The 22,984-nt window shown below is 37.5% G+C and overlaps 1 protein-coding gene across 1 annotated transcript; it reads left to right on the top strand.

Annotated features, from left to right (window-relative positions):
• Nucleotides 1–2,464: 2,464 nt before the first annotated feature.
• On the top strand, nucleotides 2,465–6,858 carry mat2al (methionine adenosyltransferase II, alpha-like). Its single transcript, XM_006804727.3, has 9 exons — nucleotides 2,465–2,855; nucleotides 3,778–3,855; nucleotides 4,246–4,368; nucleotides 4,468–4,580; nucleotides 5,343–5,486; nucleotides 5,596–5,814; nucleotides 5,908–6,090; nucleotides 6,211–6,344; nucleotides 6,424–6,858. The coding sequence occupies exons 1-9, from the start codon at nucleotides 2,780–2,782 to the stop codon at nucleotides 6,524–6,526; spliced, it is 1,173 nt and encodes a 390-aa protein (XP_006804790.2). The 5' UTR covers nucleotides 2,465–2,779; the 3' UTR covers nucleotides 6,527–6,858.
• The last annotated feature ends 16,126 nt before the right edge of the window (nucleotides 6,859–22,984 follow it).

Here is a 22,984-nt window from a genome sequence, read left to right on the forward strand (position 1 = left end):
CCACTTCATTTCCTCATCCTGTGTTGTGCAGTTTGTTATTTCACCAGTGTAGCAGCCCACACATGACAGTTTCAAAGTTCTGTTGTGAAATTATGCTTCATTCTAACATATTCAAGTGTCGGTTTAGTGCAGGTTAGCCCCTTTTTATGTAAATACTAGAAAACTTTTGAAAATATGTTATATAAAACAGGTCACAAGACACACTATTTACCAGTGTCTGTAAGCTGTCTCATCAATATATCTATTTTTGGTGATTTTTGCATGGCCTTTGCCTTTTTAAATCGTCTTCGGTGTCGAATATGTCATGGAAACATCGATAATGTTCCTCATAGGTAATTTTGTATCGCTTCTTGCCAATCAGCAATCTCTTTAGCCATTTCATACAAAATGCAATAGACACCCTTTAAACCTTTTTAGCTATTAAAATATATATATGTTTATATTTATTTGTGATTCAGAAATAGAGCTGCAATATGGGATACAAGTTGAATATTATTCTAACAATATAACCATTAGATTAACACTGTGGGTTAGCCAGCGGGGCCTGGATATGTTATGTGTGTAGGTTTTGTATGTCTTGTTTTCACACCAAATTGTGCTTCATTTACAGTTTTTTTTTTTTTTTTTGCTGTTTCAGCTTTCTTCCCCCACAGTGCAACACAGTAGTGTTTGTGTGCATGTGTGTTCATTTGTGTGTCATTTTTCTGCTGAAAGGACAAGGAATAACTGAAGATTGTGTAGCAGTCAAAGAAAAATAAAGCATTAATAACACATAAATACTGAAGCCATTCAACCATTTATTATATTTACTGAGCTCAGGATGTACTTCTCTAATAAAGAGGATCTGGGTGTGAGTTGTGGGAACTGATCATTGGACGGGAGAATGCTTGCCAAATTCTAACAGTAGCTGTGGATTACAGAAGTGGAAATAATAAAGACAAATCTTTAAGTGTGCATCAATGCTGGCTTGCTTGAAGTCACTGGTACAAAAAAAGGTAGCCTTAGACTGAAAGGGAGAGGACAGATACAGGTTGGTTACTTGCCAGATGAAGTAATGGGTAGGACTGCAAACTGAGGGGTAAAAGGAAGCAGGTGTGTGAATGGGTGTGGCTACAGATCATGGGTTAGTGCAGATAAGTGAACCAGGTGACTGGGTGAGGAGCAAAGTCTGATGGCATCTGGTGGACAGATGGAGAACACCGGAGAGGAGCTAAAAGAGTGAATACAGCTAAATCACAGAAGAAACTAATATTACAAGTCTTTGCATCACTAAACATTATGTTTCTTTTCTTTAATATGAAGCATTAAAAAAAGTTGTATCCATGGTCTTAATAGGCTTATCCAGCTACAATCACAATGCAAGCAAGTATTCATAATTAGTTGAGTTACACACAGTAAGAGATTTGAGTAAATTGCCTCTTTGGAGCGCATGTTTTTAAAGAACCAGCGTTTTGTCTGTAGTTTTATTATTACATGATGAACAATTAATCTTGAAAACGTGGCTCTAGAAAACTTTACATTGGGGGCAAAGAGGTCTAGGCAGTGTCGCACATGTCTCTTCAGTGAAGTAGTAAAAAATCCCCTTTATGCAAATGGAGTCAACAAAATATCCACAAAAACACTTTAAAACGATTTATTCTAATATAATCTCTTCTAAGAAAACAAACCCGATTTTTTAGGTAGGTAAGTTAAAACAGTTTTTAAAAGTAACTTTTAAGGACATAAAAGTGTAAGTGGGGGGTAAGGATAAAGGTCACTCTTTCGAGGATGCCAATGTTCACATTTTGGACAGAGAGGACAGATGGTTTGAAAGAGGAGTGAAAGAAGCCATCTATGTCCACTGTGAGCGACCATCTTTGAACAGAGGCGGTGGTTTACGACACCAACTCTCTGCCATCTATAATCCAGTTTTGAGATCCCTTCCCAGACGCCTTAACGCCCACTCACACCCTGGGCCATCTGACCTCAGGAATTCGCATGATAAGGTGGGGCCAGATTTCACAATGAACTCACCCGAAACTCTGGCTGATTGGGACCCACACCCAGTTCCACACCTTGGCTCAGGCGATTAGAGGATCATCAGGGGGTCCTTTTGTCCCTCTGTGGGGGGATACTCCCACTAGGGTTATACCTGGGACTCTCCACCATTTGACCTTAGAACTGAAGAAGCCTCTCGGATGAGAGGTGAAACGTCTTCAAGTAACTTAAAGAAGTCCAGACGCTTTTCTTTGCAAGCTCCTTTGACTGGGGGTGGGTTCAGCTGGTGGGCACCTGTAGATCCGCCCCTGCCCTGTTAAGTGGCTCAGTCTAAATATATTCCATATAATTTTAGAAGCTGGGAATGTGTTTTCTAGAAAAGTCTTCATTTGTTAGCCCAAAGCTGTGAGATACATGGAGTGGGACTGATAAGTTCAATATAAAAAAGAAAAATGCGTCCCAACAGTGCCATCTTGAGGCTGCCCGAGCTTGCAAACATTCCTTCTTCAGCCATTACAGCTGTTTGCAGATCCTGAAACGGAAATTACTTCTCCGGTGTGCTGATTTATCATGTTTTCCTGCACGACTACTGATGAAAGGTTTCATCAGTTGCTTTCTGGAGTTTCTAAATCACAATTGTCTTCAACCTTCAGAGTTAATCATTGCTTTATATAATCGGCGTCGGCGAACATCACAGGCAGCTTTCACTTTATAAAGCAAACCTACATCGGTACGATTGCCCTTTGCTTCATTTTGACCCGCTGAATTCAACTTTTCTGCAGCGACTGTCGACGAGCAGAAGATGAACCAAGGTAGCGGAACCCGCAGCGGGAAGACTTTCCTGTTCACGTCCGAGTCTGTTGGAGAAGGACACTCCGGTAGGCTAATGTGCTGTACTCATGTCTCACTGTGTAACGAACAATGTCCAGATAGACATTCACACATGGATGTGTCAGAGACACTTGGACATGTCTGGACATGCACACATACATTGTCTGTCCTTGTAACTCACTTACCACAGCCGTGATGTTAGCAAACTACACAAGTGTATGGAAGATCATTTTACTCAAAACTGATATTGGGGGCAAATAATGATGATCAATTAACACTTCAGTTATTTCCGTTAAATGAGAAAATGAATGTTAAAATATTCTAAAATTTATTTTTGCGGCAGAATAATTAAATTGTATATCCTAAATTTAAAAATTTTAAAATATAAATAAAATGAGAACCTTAAATAATTAAGATGGTTTTTTATAACTAACACTAGAGCGTGAAATATAATTTAAACCATAAATATGCAAATTGCCAAAAATGTGACATAAAAATTTATTTAAAACAGTTTTAATATTTAAACAAGATTGAAGCTTCAATACTAAAAATACTTTAAACATCTTTGGAAAAAAAGAAAAGAAAGCATGATAATCTCAAAAAGTAGGAGGAGAAAAAAAAATTTATTGGAAACGTTCAGCATTTTAGAAAATATGTTAAGTGGTTTTCTTGGTATGATTAAGTACACAATTATGATGCAAACTAAGTAGCTTGTAGAATCGCTTTATTAGCAGTGACTTGAAATAATCTATGACTTAATTTTTCATCATTGTGGAGGAATTTTGGCCCTCACTTTAATACATCGCTTAGTAAAAATAAACATTGTTATCATATTTTATATATTATTATCCTTCTACAACATATCAGGATTCAAATTGAATACAAATCTGCAGAATGTATTTATTTTATTTCACTTTACTTTATTGTTGCCCAATTAGAATTTTTTACATACTGATTTTGTGTTCACAGATAAAATGTGTGATCAGATTAGTGATGCTGTGCTCGATGCGTACCTAAGTCAAGACCCTGACTCTAAAGTGGCCTGTGGTAAGTTTCCAGTTTTATTAGATTGGCATGATAACGTTTTCACTATTTAGTAAGATTTCCGTCAGGAATTCAACACAGAAATTCCAAATCATCTGCTATTGTTATGTGAACGATGAGATAAGCAGTTGGAGCATGGATCGTGATGTGTACTAATAGTACTAACAGATCTTTAGAATGAATAAAGTTCAATTAGTTTTGATTGTAGCTGCAAAGGTAGGCTAATTTGGTAACTAATAATTAAACAGTGTTTGCCTTTTAGATCAAAGTTCAGGTCAGCATTTTTCTTCTGGGTGCCTCTTGGATGACGAAATAAATGCAGTTTCAGATAACAAACCATCTTCTTCCTCTCTTCCTGAGACTCGCTCACAGTATTCATTTCAATTTTTACAGAATGTGTGGCAAAGACTGGCATGATTTTACTAGTTGGAGAAGTAACATCCAAAGCCACGGTAGACCTCCAGACAGTCGTGCGAAACACCATTAAGAAGATTGGCTATGATGACTCCTCAAAAGGTAAACTATGGATGGAATTGGTATTCTTTTGATTACGTGATTTTACAGAAAGTCAGAGTCAAAGACTGTTGCTGATATTTTTTCAACTGTGATGTGCAGGCTTTGACTACAAGACCTGCAATGTACTAGTGGCTCTGGAGCCGCAGTGTGCGGAGATCTCAGACTGTGTGTTCGAAGGCAGGGATCAGGAGGATATCGGTGCAGGGGACCAGGTTCAGTATTTGATTTTCAGCCACCATGTTTGAATAAGTATTTTGGAGTTGGGGCTAGGATTAGGAGGCCAATAATAAACACATTAATCCTTTTTTAAAATGTTTTTGGTTCAGCAGCAAAGGCATAGGAAATTCATAAATCAACAATTTTGTAATTTAAAGATGAAAATATTGAAAAAAGTCATAATTCTGATTGTAACTCTTTTGACATTCAAATACTGAAAACTACCCATAAGAAACAACGTCACAACTTTCATACATATTTTTGTGTAACTCTTACTGTTTCTGATCTCTTTAATGAAGTAGAACTATTTCTTCCCAAGTAAATTATTATTTACATTTTTTTTGCTATAATATTCATAAGAGATTAATGTGTGTGTGTGTGTGTGTGTGTGTGTGTGTCATGTAACCACAAGGAATTTCCAGTTTTTCAGAAATCGTGAATAAACTGATCATTGGCGCTACTCCCTCGCCTCCCTTTAGAATTTTTAAATGGTGTATTCACCGAAGGACTGTTTAAAAAACTAGATTTTTAGCACTAAATAAAAAATATGGAAAAAGGGGGTCAAGGCATTACCTTCACTACAGGGTTTCATTTACTTGGAATGACTGTGTAAGCTTATTTGTTGAGATATTCAAGTGGCAAACCAAGCAACAACTTATTTGCAAAACACTTCATATTTTTCAGAGACATAATTTGTAAATATTTGCAATTAAAGATTTAAATACAAACTTTTATGTAACTGGCCTTTCACCCTTAAGGGCTTGATGTTTGGCTATGCCACGGATGAGACTGAGGAGTGCATGCCGTTGACCCTCCTTCTGGCTCATAAACTAAACTACAGGATGAAGGAGCTGTCGCGGAATGGAGAGTGTCCTTGGATACAGCCAGACTCCAAATCACAGGTAAGCTTTTTCACAAGGAAAATCTTGCACACTTCATCTTTTTTGTGTTTTTCCTTTAATATTATGGATGAAACTATACCCTCTCCGCTTTTTGGTTTCTCTTCTGTAGGTCACCGTGGAGTATCGAGACAACATGGGAGCCATGGAGCCCCTGCGTGTCCACACTGTGGTGATCTCAGTACAGCACAGTCCTGACATCACCCTGGAGGAGATCAGATGCAACCTGATGGAGAAGGTGGTGAAGGCTGTCATTCCTGCCAAGTACCTGGATGATAACACCATCTACCATCTGCTGCCGAGTGGGAAATTCCTTATTGGGGGTCCACAGGTTAGGAATGCCTAAAGCCTGGAGAAAATTGTGATTTTCATCCAATGTGAGGGCATGAATGATATGCCTTTGACATTTTTTATACATCAACAGGGAGATGCGGGACTCACAGGACGTAAAATCATAGTGGACACCTATGGAGGATGGGGTGGGCACGGAGGAGGGGCTTTCTCTGGAAAGGACTATTCCAAAGTAGATCGGTCTGGAGCTTATGCAGCACGTTGGGTAGCCAAGTCACTTGTCAAGGCTGGACTGTGCAGGCGAGCTCTTGTTCAGGTGACAATTGGATGGCATTAAGGGGATCAACGTGTAAAGAAAGTATTTCACTGTTTATTCGCATCGCTGTTTTTGTGTCTAACGTGTGATGATTGGTGTCCACTCTGCCATGCTCTTAAGATCTCCTATGCTATTGGTGTGAGCCATCCACTCTCCATCTCAGTGTTTCACTACGGCACATCTAACAGAGACGAAGACGAGCTGCTGCAGATCGTACAGAAGAACTTTGATCTGAGGCCTGGAGTGATTGTGAAGTATGTGCAGTTTGTCCTAGTTGCATCTGATAAAGATAAGAGATTCTTTTATTAACAGTGTAGCACTTCACTTTTACAGAGAGCTGGGACTGAAGAAGCCAATTTACCAGACCACTGCCTGCTACGGTCATTTTGGCAGGAAGGAGTTCCCTTGGGAAAAGCCGAAGACTCTGGTGTTTTGAGTTTAGTGTTGAGTGTTTTCTAGTTGTGTCCTAGTAAAGTCCGCTTAGTGTCACATAATCAATAATGTCTAAATCCACCTGTTTAAATGTCTTCTCTCTGTTTAAGTGTCTCCTCATTTCTGGCTTCAAACTACAAAAGCAGTGGCCACCACCTTTTATAACAAAGATTAATTACTATTTTTTTAATTAGAAAAAAAGAAACACATTGATGTATTGTTGTATGATGGTTACTGTAAAACATCTGAAGATAACTGTCACTTTTATACACACTGTCAAAATTCTGAATCTATATCTGTACTATACATTTATTGATTAAAAGGCTGCAATAAAAACAGACTTTTATTATAATATCATGTAACACTAATACACTAATTTGAATTACTTCAAAGATGGAGTGACCAATAAAGTATGATTTGTATCATGTAACCACCCACAAATATATACAGATACTAACCAGTCTGCATATTCACTCTAAAAAAAATGTTGCTTACCAAGTGGACATGAACATCCATCTACTTTTTCCACTTACCCAACTCTGGGTGAACTTATCCCCGGCATAGAGAGACAGCCATTCACAGTCCCATTAACACCTATGTGCACGTCTTTGGACTGTAAGAGGAAGCTCGAGAAAACATGCAGGGAAGAGGGTGAACATGCAAACTCTACACAGGAAGGCCCCAGCTGGCTCCTGGAGTCAAACCAGGACCTTCTTACTTCTTACTTAGTCCACAGTACCAACTGCTGAGCTGTCCTGGTTATGAACAGTTAAACAATCATTTTGAGATGCATGGGGAGAACAAACAGTACACTGGCAAGGAGACGTTTATTATACCAGTTGCTAAATTCCAAATGACTCCACAAATGGAGTGATAGTGATGTTCTGCAGATGCCATGCCTGGAGATGGCGCTGTTGCATCATGTGTGGGGTGGATTGACCCTTTGGCCTTGTAGCCACTCTGCTTGGTGAGTAATGTCCCCCAGAGGACATTCTTCTTGTTGATGCAAAAACATGACATACACCCACAGAGTGAACACTTACATCGGGTGTTTCCATGAAAGTGCAGCGCACAGAGAGATGAATAATACCACCATGTTGTCAGATTTCAGTCCAGAGGGGGAGTGAGTTGGAAATGTGGGGAAAAGAGAAAAACATTCATTTAGTGATTCTGACTTTTAAGTTCATGCAAAACTCCCTACATTTTACCATGCAGCTAAAGAACAGCCAGTTTGCAGGAAACTGGATGAATTTAATGGTTGGGAAGTGTAAAAGCTGAAACTTATGTTTTTTTTTCTTTTCTTCATTTTTATGATCACTGTGCCAAAAAGTATGTGAAAGGAAATCAGTCCAGCGAGGGGTGCAGAGGCATGAAGCAGCCACTCTGTCCTCAAGCACAGCCTTGTTTATCTAATGTGTCATCCATGCTAATGGAGAGAACAGGAGGATACTGGGTAACTCGTTATATTAAACCTTTTAAAACAATTAGACTATCATATTTAAAGGAACATAAATCACAATCTTAATATTCTGTAAATATTAGCTTAAAAATCACAGAAATATGTCCTCTTGTAAAACAATTTATCTGGGACATCTTTATCTTTATATCGTCAATACAAAATTATACAATATTTATAATCAAGGAGCTAAATTAATTTGCTGAAATCTAGATTTACATATATTGGATTTATTTATTTAGTAGTCTGTTGTTAGACAGAAGGACATAAAAACACTAAGAGTTGCAGTAAGCCAAGTTTTATGCATTGCATAAACAGCTGATTCTACCTCATTGCAACATGAGAATTTTGCATAACACACTCTAAATACGGTATTTAACTTTTCTTTTTATACTAAAAATGTATAATTAATCTTTTTGCACTCAGTTTTTAGCTGTGTTGAAACATTAAACTAACAGGTATTGGTAATATGACTGTATTTAGCATTTGTGGTATTATTTTGTCACAAGATTTTTTACTATTGAGTTTAGTTCATATGCTTAAATCATTTTGTTTCTGTTAAATCACTAACAAAAATCCTATTCCGTGTATAAAAAACATTTATTGTATTTTGTATTATACTGTAAATGGTTTTTAGTCTAAACCTTAACAGTGGAAGTACTATATTGGTAAAGGTTACACTCACGTGTGCAAAAGAATTCTTGTGATTTCCCTTTGATATATTTCAGAGGTGTTAAAACGACCGACTTTAGCCTTTATGCACCTATAACACCTCATAATATTTTTCATTAAATTTCACAGCAATAACATCTAATTTGTATCCATAGCACTTGAATATTACTGACACTTTATTTGGCACATGTTGCTAATACTCTTTTACTCTAATACGCTTTTTATTTTTAGAGCTGGCCAACTGATGTTGGTCCATGTTGACATGATAACATCACTCATTTGCTGCAGATTGTGCCAGTGGATCAGCCATGCTGTGTTCAAAGTCACTTAAATCACCATTCTTCCTCATTCTGCTGTTTGATTAGAACTTGGTTGCATACCTGAATGTGTTGCTTTCATATGATTGGTTCATTAATATCTGCATTAACAAGGAGCTGAACAAGTATACCTTATATAGTGAGTATACAAAGAGTTTACATTTCTAATCAAGATCATGTTAACACTTATTAATGCCACTGAGTCTATGAACATCCTTTAAGTTTTCATTTCAGACTGCTTTCTGTATAAATCAGCTTCCACACACTTCACATATTTTCCAGGCATTTCTCAAACGCATGAACAAATGAAATGGAACAAACCCATTTCATTTTTGCAGCAGCTGAAGATATTGTATTTTAAAAAGAAAGACCTACACTGTGCTTTTATTATGAAATCTTACCTTCGTTATCACATTTTACCACTCCGTCCTTCTTAACAAGAGAGACACATTTGTGTGAGACTTACTCTGTCAAAGAAATTATTCATAGTTTTCAATCAGCAGTTCGTCAGTGTTTAACAGTAATTGAATTTTGATATGGGGGCAATTATTCATCATTTAAGGTTATTTGCATTAATTTGGAATATTAATGGGTTCTTTCGGGGTGAAAGAGGAGATGAGTATTTGGTCACAGAGGAGCTACAGCACTCCAGGCAGCACATGGGAGAAGTTTGCCTTAAATTCTTTCTATCAGACAGGTTCTGTAAGACGTGATTAATTATGTTAAAAGGTTGTTGTTGTTTTTTTAACCTGAGCTGTTGTCATTTTCTAACCTTAACTAAACTGAAATATAAAATATATTTTAAAACCCCGAAGGCTAAGTTCTCTTTGCCTTCAGGTCCAGGTCACTCAACACTGCTACTATCTGCAGATTGTTTTTCCTTGAAAATAATTATTCAGAAAATTAAGTCTTTCTGGGAACAGGCCCAGAAGAGCTTAAGAAAATCATTCAGTGTTTCTCGATATCTTCTCAGAATTAGAATTGATTATTTATTTATTTTTATTAAATTTTTTGGATATTTTCCTCCAATGAAGAACATACATGTTGTCATAGTCACCATTTCCTTTAAGCTCATGCTCAGTGATTGCTCAGCATCTACAAGATGACCTGCTATTATTATTATTATTTTTTTAAATAACAAAATTTGTGTCTCTGTTGCATAGGCAGTGGTTTGAGGCCTGGGTGTGGTTTCTCCAGATAGTCATTTTGTGTTCTTTAAATTAGTCAATAATGACCAGGAGCTGGACCGCTCCACCGTGTTTTATCTAAAAACAGACATAGTCGTTATAGCATCCCGCACAGGATTTTGAGCTTCTGTTTTTAAACTATAGACTGCATTTTAATATGACACTTTACTGGGTTTGACTGACTTTTGAAGCAGCCTCAAGTGGCACCCAGAGGAACTGCAGCTTTTCACAGTACTTCTGCCTTGGCTTAATCTTTCAGCTTTGCAGTTTCCCCTTGAATAAGCTGAGTCTCGCTTAGCACACCCTTCTAGTAGTATGTGGTTATAACAAAAGTTAAATGCTTTTCAGCATTCGGTTTTGCGTTACTGAATTCATAATAGTAGTAATTTTTAATTCCAGCCCCACTAATACTAACATTTGCATTCAGCACAGAGGTATGTTTTGAGTTTTGCAGAAAACTTAGCATGGCTGTAGACTCTCTCTCTCTTCCCCTCTTTTTCGATTTCCCTCCAAGTAGCAGATGATAAGAGGTAATCCTATGGTGCTACATTTTCCCCTCAAATTTCAAGTGTAATGAGATTTTTCGGACTGGGCACACAGCAAGGTTACAGTATAAGGACAGCAGCTGTGAGGGTGTGAGATAAGAACAGATTGGCTTGGTGATAGAAGAGACGAGACGGTTTCAGTCTGGAATAGCTGATTTTCTGATTCAGAGCTCAGAGCTCTTTGATTGTTTTGACAACCTGCTAAGATATTCAGGAGAAGGACCGCTACAGCTCATGAAATTTGCAGATCCTGATTGACTGTAGGATATTTTCATAGAGGCCATCCATATGTATGGTGTGTGTGTGTGTGTGTGTGTGTGTGTGTGTGTGTGTGTGTGTGTGTGTGTGTGTGTGTGTTTTGGCATTTGTGGACCGGTTTAAGCTGAGCTGGAGGTGGAGGACTTGGATTTCTTTCTCAGCTGGTCTCTTATAGGATTTTCAAAAGGATGGGAAGACTTCTCCATCCATCTCTCTCTCACACACATTAAGCAGACACACAGATTTTGTATCTTTTTTTTTAAAGACACCTCTGTCTGGTTATACTTGACTTTACTTGGTCTTTGCACATTGTGACAAGACGCCAGAGGCTTTTCCACAAGTGTGAATTTACTTAATTGACCACACGGGACTCTAGTAGGATTGTATAGAAGCCAGGAAGCCATGAGTTCCAGTATCCAAATACCACCACAGAAGCTCACAAAATGAAAATATAAGTTTAATTATAAATGTATTTCCAAGTTTAAAAGTCTACATTGTGGCAAATTTATTGCAAAGCCAGGTGATGAGTAATTTGAAAGCAACAAATATCCCCTCCCCCAAACAAACAAAATACAACAAAAAAACCTGTAAACATAACATTGATTAAGAGATAATTGTTAATACCACTTTATTAAGGTAAACGTCTTAGCAAATAATTGTATTTTTATACTTGCAGTAGTTTATGTCTAATAGTCAGAGAAGCACTTAAATAGCACTACAGAAGAAGTGCAAGCATACAGGGAGTAACATTTTTAAAGTTGAAAGGTAATTTCAAATGCAAAATGTCTAATTGATCAACAAATGTTGGCAAACACACTACACAAACACAATGTGTGCAGTTTGTCACACATCATGTCTGCTAGCTAAAGTTATGGCTGCTGTTGTTTCCCAGGGAGAAAAAATAATCCGAGGTTTCTAAATATAAAGAAAGACAGAAGAGGAAAAGAAAAGAGGAAATTATTTTTAAAGGTAAACACCCTTCAGTAACATTTAATAAACTAGGAATTTAAAGCTTACATGTCCTAATTGATTTAAAAGGTTTTTGAACGTATATCTACACATGATGTGTTGCTGAAGGGTTTTTTTCATATTGTGAAATGTTTTGCAAAACAAATCGAAGTATTTGAACTCTGTGTTATTCATAGGTTGCATGAATATACTGGGCAGTTTAGTGCAGGCCAAACAGGTTGGTTTGCACTGCATTGTACTTTGTACTTTGGTTGCATTATGCTGGTCTAGTACAGAGAAGATGTGGTATTCATAATCAATGTTAGCTTACATTAGGAGCAGCAGACATATCATTTGAATGTAAGCTAATGATGTTGGTTAGAGTCACTCACTGAATTCCACCTTTGCACTAGCTTTATACTAGGGTTTGGAAAACAGTCATGATACAGCTCATGTATTGCCAGCTTATAGATTGTTAAATTCAGTTGGCTAAATCCACAAAAGAGCAGTAAATCTCAGAATGGTAGCAGCACACGTCAGCTGATGACAACCTGCATACAAAGAAACGCTGCTGGAGCTCAAATTAGAAATGATTGTGAGTTATTTCTAATTGATTTTTTTTACCTGGCTGACCCACTGCAGCTAAACTTTGGATTGCACCTGACAAATCCAATTTTAACACCTAGCTGTGCTCATTTGTATGTTTAGGGACGCAAAGTCATTCATCTAAAATGTCGGGAATAGGAAATTGATTCACTGAATAAGTACTTGAGTATTTTTCACACAGTATTTATATTTCTGTGTAAGTGAAGAATGTACTTTTTGCCATGGCTGCCAATATTATCACCTTCTTCTTCAGCTTGAACTGAGCGGTACCACTAATACACTCCTCTCTAATCATGTTCATTCTGATTAGTGCAAACAAAAATCTTAGCATCTTCAGCTCCACCTCCTGTCTTTTTGTCACTGCCACCATCTCTGAACCATACATCATAGCAGGTCTGACTACCATCTTGTAAACCTTCCCTTTCACACTTGCAGCTATCCTTATCTCACAAGTCACCCCTGACGCTCGTCACCACCCACTTTGCTCTTCCTGCACTTTCTTCTTCACCTCTCTCCTGTAAAGATTTTCATGTTGAGTTTATGAGCTTTGCCACTCATCTCAAGTCATATTGAATCCGTTTTGTAAATTCTAAGTTTAAGAATGGATGATTTAGTCTTCTGCTGCGTCAAGCTTTGATGTGTAGTGCATTCACAGATACTGTTCTGGATACTTTGGTTGTAATGATTGGTATCAACAAGATCCCAGAGAACTTACTGGATATTTCCTCTTTTACCAAACATTGTCTGTCAACCACAGAGGTGGTTGTATGGAAAAATCCCAATTGACATTGGTGAGTACTCAATCATCCCAAAATTAGATATATAGCATCCTGAAAAATAACATTGTCTTCTAATATTATCTTTTCCCAACTTGTCCACTGGAAACAGTGCAGGTTACAATGAAAATAAGTCCAGTCTTGGTTATATATATTTATTCTATAAATAGCACCAAAAATATAATGTAGGCCAGATTGTTAGGGATTATTAGCTAATTAAGCTTTCTGAGTTATAAGTCTGTTGGTATATTACTAGTTGCAAACCAAGGAGCAGGTGTACTTTGTTAGCTTCCTGTTCTGCTCGAATTGAGCTTCAGTTTTTGTTTATATTACAGCAGAGCTCTAGAGATTAAGTCAGAGTGATGTTACCTGTCAGTGGCCAGCAGCAGTCCAGTTCAGTAAGAATATTTTTAGTGAAGTGATTATAAATGAGCCTTTTATTGGGTGGTAAATTCTGTTTCACTGTTACATTTACTTTTTGGTCTCAGCACAAAGCTTGAAAGAGGAGGATTGAAAAGGTTAGAAGAGAGCTGGATGACAGCAAAAGGAGAGCGAGCAAAAAGAAACAGGTACGAGTGGAATAAAAGTCAACAAAATTGAGATGTAATATTTTCACACTCTAAACCAAACATATGAATTGATATGAATGGTACCATTTAACAGGATCCATTTCATTATACATTGACTTGAACAGGATAGTTTCCATTGTGTCGAAGTGACAGACTACAAATCTATTCTTCACCCCATATCTGCATATCTAATATCCCGTGTTAATTCTGTACATTAAAGGGAGGATTTATATGTGTTAGAAAATGTTAATGTGAAAGAAATTCTATTACTAGTTTGCATTTTGTCCAGATGGAGTGGTAATGTATGTGTGTGTACTTTTTTAATTAAATTAATAAATTAAGGCTATATTGAAAACTGTCATTACTCATTCTGAAACATTCTTAGACACTACTGTAGGTCAACTAATTAGATTGCTTTTGAATATTTGCAACATTTTAATATGTACCCAGTTGAATTTAGGTTTGCAAAGGTGAAAGGGACTGAATATGTTTGCAAGCAGCATATTCCATTAATATTAATAGCAAGACAATGTATGCATATTATGATTAAAGGCTGAGCCCTTCCTAAAGGTTTGATCCTAGATCAGTAGTAGTAGCTTCTTCAATGGTAAATGGCCTGTATTTGTATAGCCCCAAAGCATTTTACATTCAGTCATCCACCCATTCACACACACTGGTGATGGCAAGCTACATTGCAGCCACAGCTACCCTGGAGCGCACTGACAGAAGCAAGGCTGCCAGACACCGGCGCCACCGGGCCCTCTGACCACCACCAGTAGGCAACGGGTGAAGTGCCCAAGGACACAACGACCAAGACTGTCAGAGCCGGGGCTTGAACCAGCAACTTTCTGGTTACAAGGCGAACTGCAAACTCTTGAGCCACAACGGCTCACACTCAAACCAGCTCATCTTGTACCAACAACCACGTCATATTCAAAGTCACTTAAATCACCTTTCCTGGCTGATTGATTGGCTGACAGATATTTGTGTTAATCAGGAGTTGAACAGGTGTATTCAATAAAATGAGTATTTTGATTTAATCAGATCCAAGGTTCTTCTTTTGTCAGATGCATAGTCATACAAGTACAATGCACAGTGATTGTACAAAACATTATAAACAATAGGTATATTTCAATTAAACTAATCAGGCTTCCAACATCTAGTTATTGTATCTGAACCATCATGTTACTGTGTTCTGTCTTAAATGCTTAATGCAATGAGCAAAATCAGTTTCCCTGTAAGAAAAAAACTGAAGGACGTAATTGTTATTTTATCAGAAATTTGCATATATTATTAATAATATATGTGCAAAAGACAAAGAAAGGGGTTTTTCATCTAGATGCCGGAGTAAATAATAATTTTAGTCATTTGACTCCATTCATACCTTGAGGGCCTCTATTGCAACCCCAGTTGAACTGCAATCAATGTTGGGTGTAATAGGATTAAGAGAAGGTGAACTGTGTCTTCTAGATCTACTCTGAACGTTAGCATGCATACATGCTAAAATGTCAACAAGAAAAATGGAGGCCTGTTGGTGGTTTTGGTGTAAATTCACTACAGTCTTTAAGGTTTATCATCATAGTAACAAAAACATCTGTACACACTGTGATGGGCTCTGTGCCCTGTTTCTTTACTTCTTCTGAGTTTCTACCATCAAGTATTCAGTAGCTGACTTTGTGAAGTCAGAACGATTCATTTCCACATCTTAAATCTGCCATCCACTCACAAAATCCACCCAGAGAAATCCTGCTGACTTCACTGACTGAAAGATGTTGGCTAATATGCAGATCAGGGGCTGGAGCAGACACTTTCCCCTCCTTAAACTTTTCTCTTTTAATGTATCACCTTGAAATCCACAGGGCATCCTCCCAGGAGTCCCTTTGTCTATGAATGCTAATGGGATCTCTCTATGTTAATAATAAATAGCTGCTGATAAAATAATAAATTTCTAATGTCCCTCTCAGACCTTATTCCTGCTCCTCCATCTCAGATTAGTTTATCAGGGCTTTGCTGCCCCCCCCAAACACTTTGAGCTTAATTATTTAAAAAGCCTGAAAAATTCATATCCTTCTTTTTTGGGGGTGCAAAAGCCATCGTTCAGCCTGTGAAAATTTGGAAAAAGGCAGAGGGGGATGAAATATTAAGTAGCGCACAGGCCCTTCAATTATTTTTAAGATGCATGAATGTTAAAAAACACATGCAGCATTTTCGAGGCAGAATTATTCTTATAGCAATATAATACGGCATTGTTAATTATTTAGGGCTAAATCTCCCTGCCGAGACTTTACACATTTAAGTTTAATCACCTTTAGGGAATTTGGATACAATCACTCGCCTTTCATTTATTTTGTTCACCCTCAAGCTATAAAATTAAGTATAAAAAAATATATATTTTATGCTGCAAATATTAAAAAAGTGGCCATTTGGGAACGCACCCTAGTGGCTTCCAGTCTTTTCACTAGCTTTTCTTTTGGATGGTCAGACACTGGAACGCTGTCGCCATCCTCTCTCATTAATGTTTAACAGACAACAAAACGTATAAAAAAAGATGTTTCCATTCTCGTCTGTAATTCAAGCATTCCTCTGCCTCTATCCTATCCCCAGTATCGCTCCTTCACAGCACAAATGCTTTTGTTTGCTGGCTATCATTGCGCTGTATTATTTAGAGGACGAACAACAGAAAGCCTTTCGCCATCTTCTTCTCCTTTTCTTAATTCATTTGAACACTGGCTCCTCAGGCCTGTCAGCGCATCTACCACTGGGATCAATTTCACCACTGCAAACCTGCTAGATCAGATCAGATGGGAGGTACATGCTTAAAAACGCCCTCGCTATCTTTGGTACCGGCCCTCTGAGGGTGAAATCGTCTGGGGGAGCTTTCCTCTCACTGAAAGAGAGAAAAAAAACTTTTAGGAGAAGAGGTTCTAGATTAATAACAGTTTAAAACTCCTTCATGTAATTGAAAAGAACATAAATGGCAATGAGAGTTAAATGATGGGCTTGGAGACGTATTTGAGTCTCAAATTAATTTTAATGGCTTCGTGACATGCCCAGAGGTTCTGGGTCAGTTTTTTCTTTTTTTCCCCCTCCCTCTGTCTTCTTCTCTGTCCCTGTTTTACGTACTATTTAACTAAAGAACACAGGACTGAAAAGATCTGAAGATAAAACTTTAGAATGAAATATTGAACATAATTGGTATTAAAAGTCAAAAGAAGTTATATTAAATGTTATTTTATGTGGGTTCTTTTGCAAACCTTTTGGTGTTTGGATTGTTGGACAGAATCTGAGAAAAGGATCGGGATCAAATTTGTGTCAGTACATCTTAACAGTAAAATGATACAATAGGACTATATTTAAATGCAACATCCATGCCTTTCATTGACTCGTCTGTCTCTTCTGTGGACACCATTTCCAATTTCTCTGTCAGTTTTTAGTTTCAGTTCTTTCTTAAAGAGACAGGTCAATGGACTGCAAGTGCAACTAGTGGTAAGGCTAATTTCACCCAGCACCTTCTTTTACCTTCAAATTTAATGCATGGAAAAAGCCTTTAATTTTCATTCGGCTGCTTTGAATTACAAATGCCACATGCTGTGATGCAAACATGTAAGAAGTGTGTCAAAATATCCTTGGGCATGATATTAAACCCCAAGTTGCTCTCTGATTTGTCCATTCGAGGATGAATGGGTGTGAATGTTAGAAAGCACTTTAGTATAAAAAGCTTTGAGTGTTCCAGTAGAAAAGAACCAGTTGATTTACCATCTCAGGAGGACGTTTCTTTGCAGCCTTCTTGAGTCCAGTGCTGGTGAACCCAAAGATGTAGCTGAGTCAGATTCATGTCCTCAGACTAACAGTAGTATATTTGCTTTAGGTTGTTGTCAAATAAGATAACATCAAGCTGTGCTTTTTATTCTTCATCTAGAGCTCATTAGTTGTTACAACAACAACAACAACAACAACAACAACAACAATTTTCCTGTTTAAAATAAAACTGTATAAGATATCCAACCATTACACTAGTCAGTCAAGAGAAATGTGTGAATGTGTGATGTTTTTGGTGTTTAGGCTGTCATGACAGAGACTCCAGCTTTAGTTTTTAGTTTTAATTTCAGCACCCATTAGATTGTTAAAGTCTTAAGTTACCCAGAGATTGTGATCATAGGGACATAACAACAAAGATTGACTGATAAATCAACAGTTAAAAAAAAAACCCAACAGATGTCTTGACTCCCCCTTAGGGACAGGGTGAGGAGCTTGGTCCTTCAATGGGGTTTCAGAGTAGAGTTGCTTCTTCTCATCAAAAGGAGCCAGTTGAAGTAGTTACAGCATCTGACCTGGATGCCTCCTGGGCGCCTCCTAGCTGAAGTGTTTTGAGCATGTCCTACTAGGAGGAAGCCTCAGGGCAGAATTGGGACGTTGGGATTACATTTCTCAACTGGCTTGGTGTTCCCTCTGAAAAAGATGAATGAGATGGCTGGGGAGAAGGAAGTCTTGGTGTCTGTGAAGACTGCTGCCCCTGTGACCAGGACCCTGAGTGGGAGAAGATGGATGGATGGATCAATGGATGGATGATTTCTTTTTCTTTTTTAAATTTTACACACATAACCCATTTTAACATGGGTTATGTGTGTAACTAATGCACACAGTTTGTCTGCTCAGGGCAAAGATGCTGCTTTGTCAGCCTCTGCATCATTCCTCAGACAGACTCCTCCTCATCCCTCTCTGGCCTTTTTCCATAAGACTGCATAACAGGCAGAACACATAACACTATTACCTACATTATTTTCACATCGGCCATCAGATTAACTTTAAATAAATAAAATAAAATCCAGTAAGTTGAGCATGTGTATTTTTTCATTCTCACACACAACTCCGCAAGGTAATACTGAGAAAACCTAAGGGCTACGGTGCACGTGAAAACAGCTATGGAAGAATTTGGTGGACTTAAATACTTATTGCTTTTTCACAAAAATCAAAAGGCAGTGGGTGTGGAGTAATACATCACTGATCACAAAATAACACCTTCAGAGCTGATATGTGAGGTTACTGTAATCATCTTTAGGACTTTAGCATTCTTTTGTCCACCTATGAGGACAATCAACAATAAAAATAAGTGCTAATTGTCATTTTCAAATGAGTAAGTCCACAACACGTCTTATCTTTGTGAATATACAATCCATTCTCTCGGATTAGATGTAGGAAAAATAGTTCTGTTTAAAAAGAGAAAACTTTCAGTATCACATGGACTACAAAAAAGACATTAAAGTTATGGAACAATTACTGTTTGGAATGAACAGCTGCCTGCCACATCTCGGTCGTAGCTGATGTATTTTAACACAAACCATTTTTTCCAACATAACCAAATGCTTTAAAAACCAATAAAACCAAGAGAAACAGCACCAATCAAAGCAGTAATTCTGCGTACTTCTACGTGTCTTACAAACATCTGCATCATCTTCTGTAAAGCTGCAACTCTTTAGCATTATTAATAACCATTTAACAACAAATAACAGTGTTACCAAATAATATTACAAGACTGTTTAAAAGTGTATTGTTTAAATAATATGTGCACGTTCCTGATAGTATCAATAATGGTGATTGGCTGCTATTTTAATAAAATATATGAAATATTAAAGTGTATTAAAGTATATTCTAATGAAGTATGTACATCACTACTAATTATTTTCACTAGTCCGGCCCACTTAAGATCAAAGTATCCTATACGGGACCCATGATATAAAACGAATTTGACAATTCTGGTTTAGGTTCATGTCAATCATGCCAGTCAATCACATAGCTACATTTATCAGATTATATTGTCAAAATAACTTTGGCACATGTGTATTGTGGTGTGTGGTGTTGGCTCACCAATTCTCATCTTGAATAGCACAATCAGACAAATACCAGCTTTCAATAAATAAAAACCTGAATTGAATTGAAACTAATCTTAATAACACATTACATTTATCTGGAAGCTCAGCACATATTGTTAAAATATTGATATAAAACAGTAGCTGTACCAATAACAGAAAAAGATCTCCCATTCCTTCATGGGAGATCTGCAGAGATAAAACGGGTGACAAAGCACAACAATTTCCATGCAACAATTCTTGAACAGCTTCCTCTTAATTGAAAACTTAACAATGACTTTCAGATAATGTTCATAGAGTACATTGCACCTTGATGTTTCATTTTCAAACTGTTTTTCAACTAGAACTAGACATCAAATATTACACCCTGTGAAGTAGCGTGACATAAGCAGCATGGAAGGTGATAGGAAGACAGCATCTGCAGACTGTTCAAGTTTCTTTTAAGTATTCTTTATTTTCTGGCGTCGCCTTTCAACAATTATTTCACAGAAACATAAGAACCTCTCAGTCAAAATCTCACCTGCTTTATATAAAATTCTACTCACACCTGGATCTCATTAACCTCCACCATTGGGAAAACAGGGTAGACTAAATAACACAGTCTAGTCCAAAGAAACAGAAATAAAATCATTTTTCCACTTAACAAACTCGTTCACCCAACTAAACAGTTTGAAAAGTCAATCTCTTCACTTACTGACTCATGAGGTTATTTTAAATGAAATAAACAATTTTACACAAAAGAAACACCCCTTCATTTGGTTACACCCAATTGACATGATCAGTGACATTATATCCTATAAAATCAGGAAGTACTGGGGCGGCCATTCCCACATACCCGTTTTACACATAGGACCTGTCCAGAGGAACACACACAATGGTAAGTATAACCAAACTACATAAACAAATGAAAGATTCAAATCAATTAATGATGAAGTGACATTTAGCTTTAAGTACATTTGCACAGATGAAATGAATATAACCAATGCTACCACAAACAGACCCGGGATAGTATGTAGAGCCAAGGCTACATGTGCTGTGTTTACATTAAAGCATTATGATAAACTATAAGATAACAGAACACAGAATAACAACATACACAAGTGACAAATGGCAAATGACTTCTCTCCTAGCCACTTTGTCACACACCCAAACATCAGATATATTTGGGTAAATAAAAACACTCTCATCACATTAAAAGACGAAGCAAAAAAACAAACAAAAAATAAAAAAATAGTTCCTTTATGATTGCAGCATTTTGAGTATAGTTCTTTTTAAAGGTGACCTATTATGCTTTTCAGTATTCTGTGATAGACTGTTACAGCGGTGATTAAACATGGGCAATTAAATGACGTCAGTGTACATGGCATGTATGAAATGCCATAACCAAATTGCCAGGATTGTATAATGGAAGATCTGTGCCACGTATGGCCTGGAAGTCCCGAGGACAAAATGGGAGATGCCCCCTAGGGTGGTCGAGAATGACCATGGTAAGATCCTGTGCAACTTCCAGATACAGATCTCTAATATGGTTAAGCATACAACTCTGGGAGTGAGCAGCCAATCAGATAAAAGCTGGCTTAAAAGAAGAGTAACTAACAGTTTGTTTCAAACAACAACAGGAACAACAATAATAATTATAATAATAATGAACAACGAAACAGTATATATAAACACATTGTTAACCATACCTTAAACTAGGTAGCAAAGAAACTTGAGTAAACAAAAGTAAGTAAATTTGTGTTTGAATGATTATTTCATTGGCGCATACCATAAAACTCGTACTGTTGGAAAGCCATTTTATTTCCCTTTAAACGGTGCCACATTTGTAAGGAAAATGCATTTGTGGGTTGTGCACACTAAAAACTTGCCAAACGTTCTCTGTCAGTGCGACCAACTCATTCTGTTATTTACTCTTGTTTTGAGCTGCTGGTAACCCAGGAGCTGATAATCTGGTGCTTGATTAACAGGTGATTAGCAGCACCTGTGAGCATAGACCCAGCTACAACAATCTGTTGGTGCCTGCTCCAAGCATGCAATACTCGACTGATCTGGATAGCATCTGTGATACTGGAGAACTTCAAGCTGTTTAGCAAAACCACGTTGCAGAAAAATTTGAATGAGCCCTAGCACCATCTCCAAACTAAAGGCCAAGTTTCATGTCAATCTCCAGTCTCATAGGGCTGTCAAGAGGCCTGCCATCAGTGCCATTCATCATCAGATACTTTTACGCTGAACATACGGAGGAATGTTATGTCCAGCGATGAGTCCAGATTCTGTCTATGGAAGTCAGATCATAGGGTCAAAGTATGGAAAAAATGCAGAGAATGCTAAGCTGACTGTTTCACTGACAGGGTAACAGCTTTTTGTGGAGGCTGTGTGATGGTGTGTGGTGACAACTCCCTCACTGTAAAAACAAGGCTTTTTCACCACGGTCATCATCGGAGGTAATCTCAACACAGAGAGATATGGAGATGAGATTCTGGAATCAGTAGCAATCCAATGTCTCCACAGTCTGGGATTGAACTCTATTCTCAACAATTACAACACTCTCTGTAACAGGGTGGGGTTTATTAGGCACTAACTTTATTTAAGGAAAAGTTGACTTATAAAAATTAAACAACATTTAGAAAAAAACACTTATTCAGTTGACTTAATCAAGTGAAAAGGCAGTGACATGTGAGAAATGTAAATCTGCTCTAGTAGTGTACAAGAATAGAGTGGGAATCAAAGGTCCCCTTTAAACCATATAATTTAAAGGCACTAACTGGGAGAATAAGTACTATCTGCTGTTTATCTCAGTAGACCAACCGTAAAAAACCCACATAGATAAGACACAGAAGTAGGTATTAATTTGCATTTACATTTGCAGATTTTCTTTAAATTTGGGTGTAGTTTGCATTAAACGTCAATAAAAACATGCCTGTTGTTTGCTGTTACCACAGGAATTTATATTCTTAAAAAAAATCATTTTCATATCATTTTTCAGAGCAGGTCTGCCCTACGTATTGTAGAAATATATTAGTGATGAAAGGACAGTGAGCTGCATAAAGAAAGGGGATGACAGAAACAGGAAAGGAAGCACAGACAGAAGGAAATACGTACAGAAATATGTTTTAAACATTAGGACTGCTGCACCAGCGATGAACCATTGATGAGCTGTGGGTACTGTTACTGCGAATGTGTAATGTGTTTTACTGTATGTACACACACACACACACACACACACACACACACACACACACACACACACACACACACACA

This window comes from Neolamprologus brichardi, chromosome 7, assembly GCF_056152115.1.
Source record: "Neolamprologus brichardi isolate AB-2024 chromosome 7, ASM5615211v1, whole genome shotgun sequence".
In the NCBI taxonomy this organism is placed as follows: Eukaryota; Metazoa; Chordata; class Actinopteri; order Cichliformes; family Cichlidae; genus Neolamprologus; species Neolamprologus brichardi.

Coding starts and splice junctions, on each gene's coding strand:
- mat2al (XM_006804727.3), top strand. CDS start 2,780: ATGAACCAAGGTAGCGGAACCCGCAGCGGGAAGACTTTCCTGTTCACG. Junction 4,581..5,342: donor ATATCGGTGCAGGGGACCAG/GTTCAGTATTTG, acceptor TTCACCCTTAAG/GGCTTGATGTTTGGCTATGC. Junction 6,091..6,210: donor GCAGGCGAGCTCTTGTTCAG/GTGACAATTGGA, acceptor CATGCTCTTAAG/ATCTCCTATGCTATTGGTGT.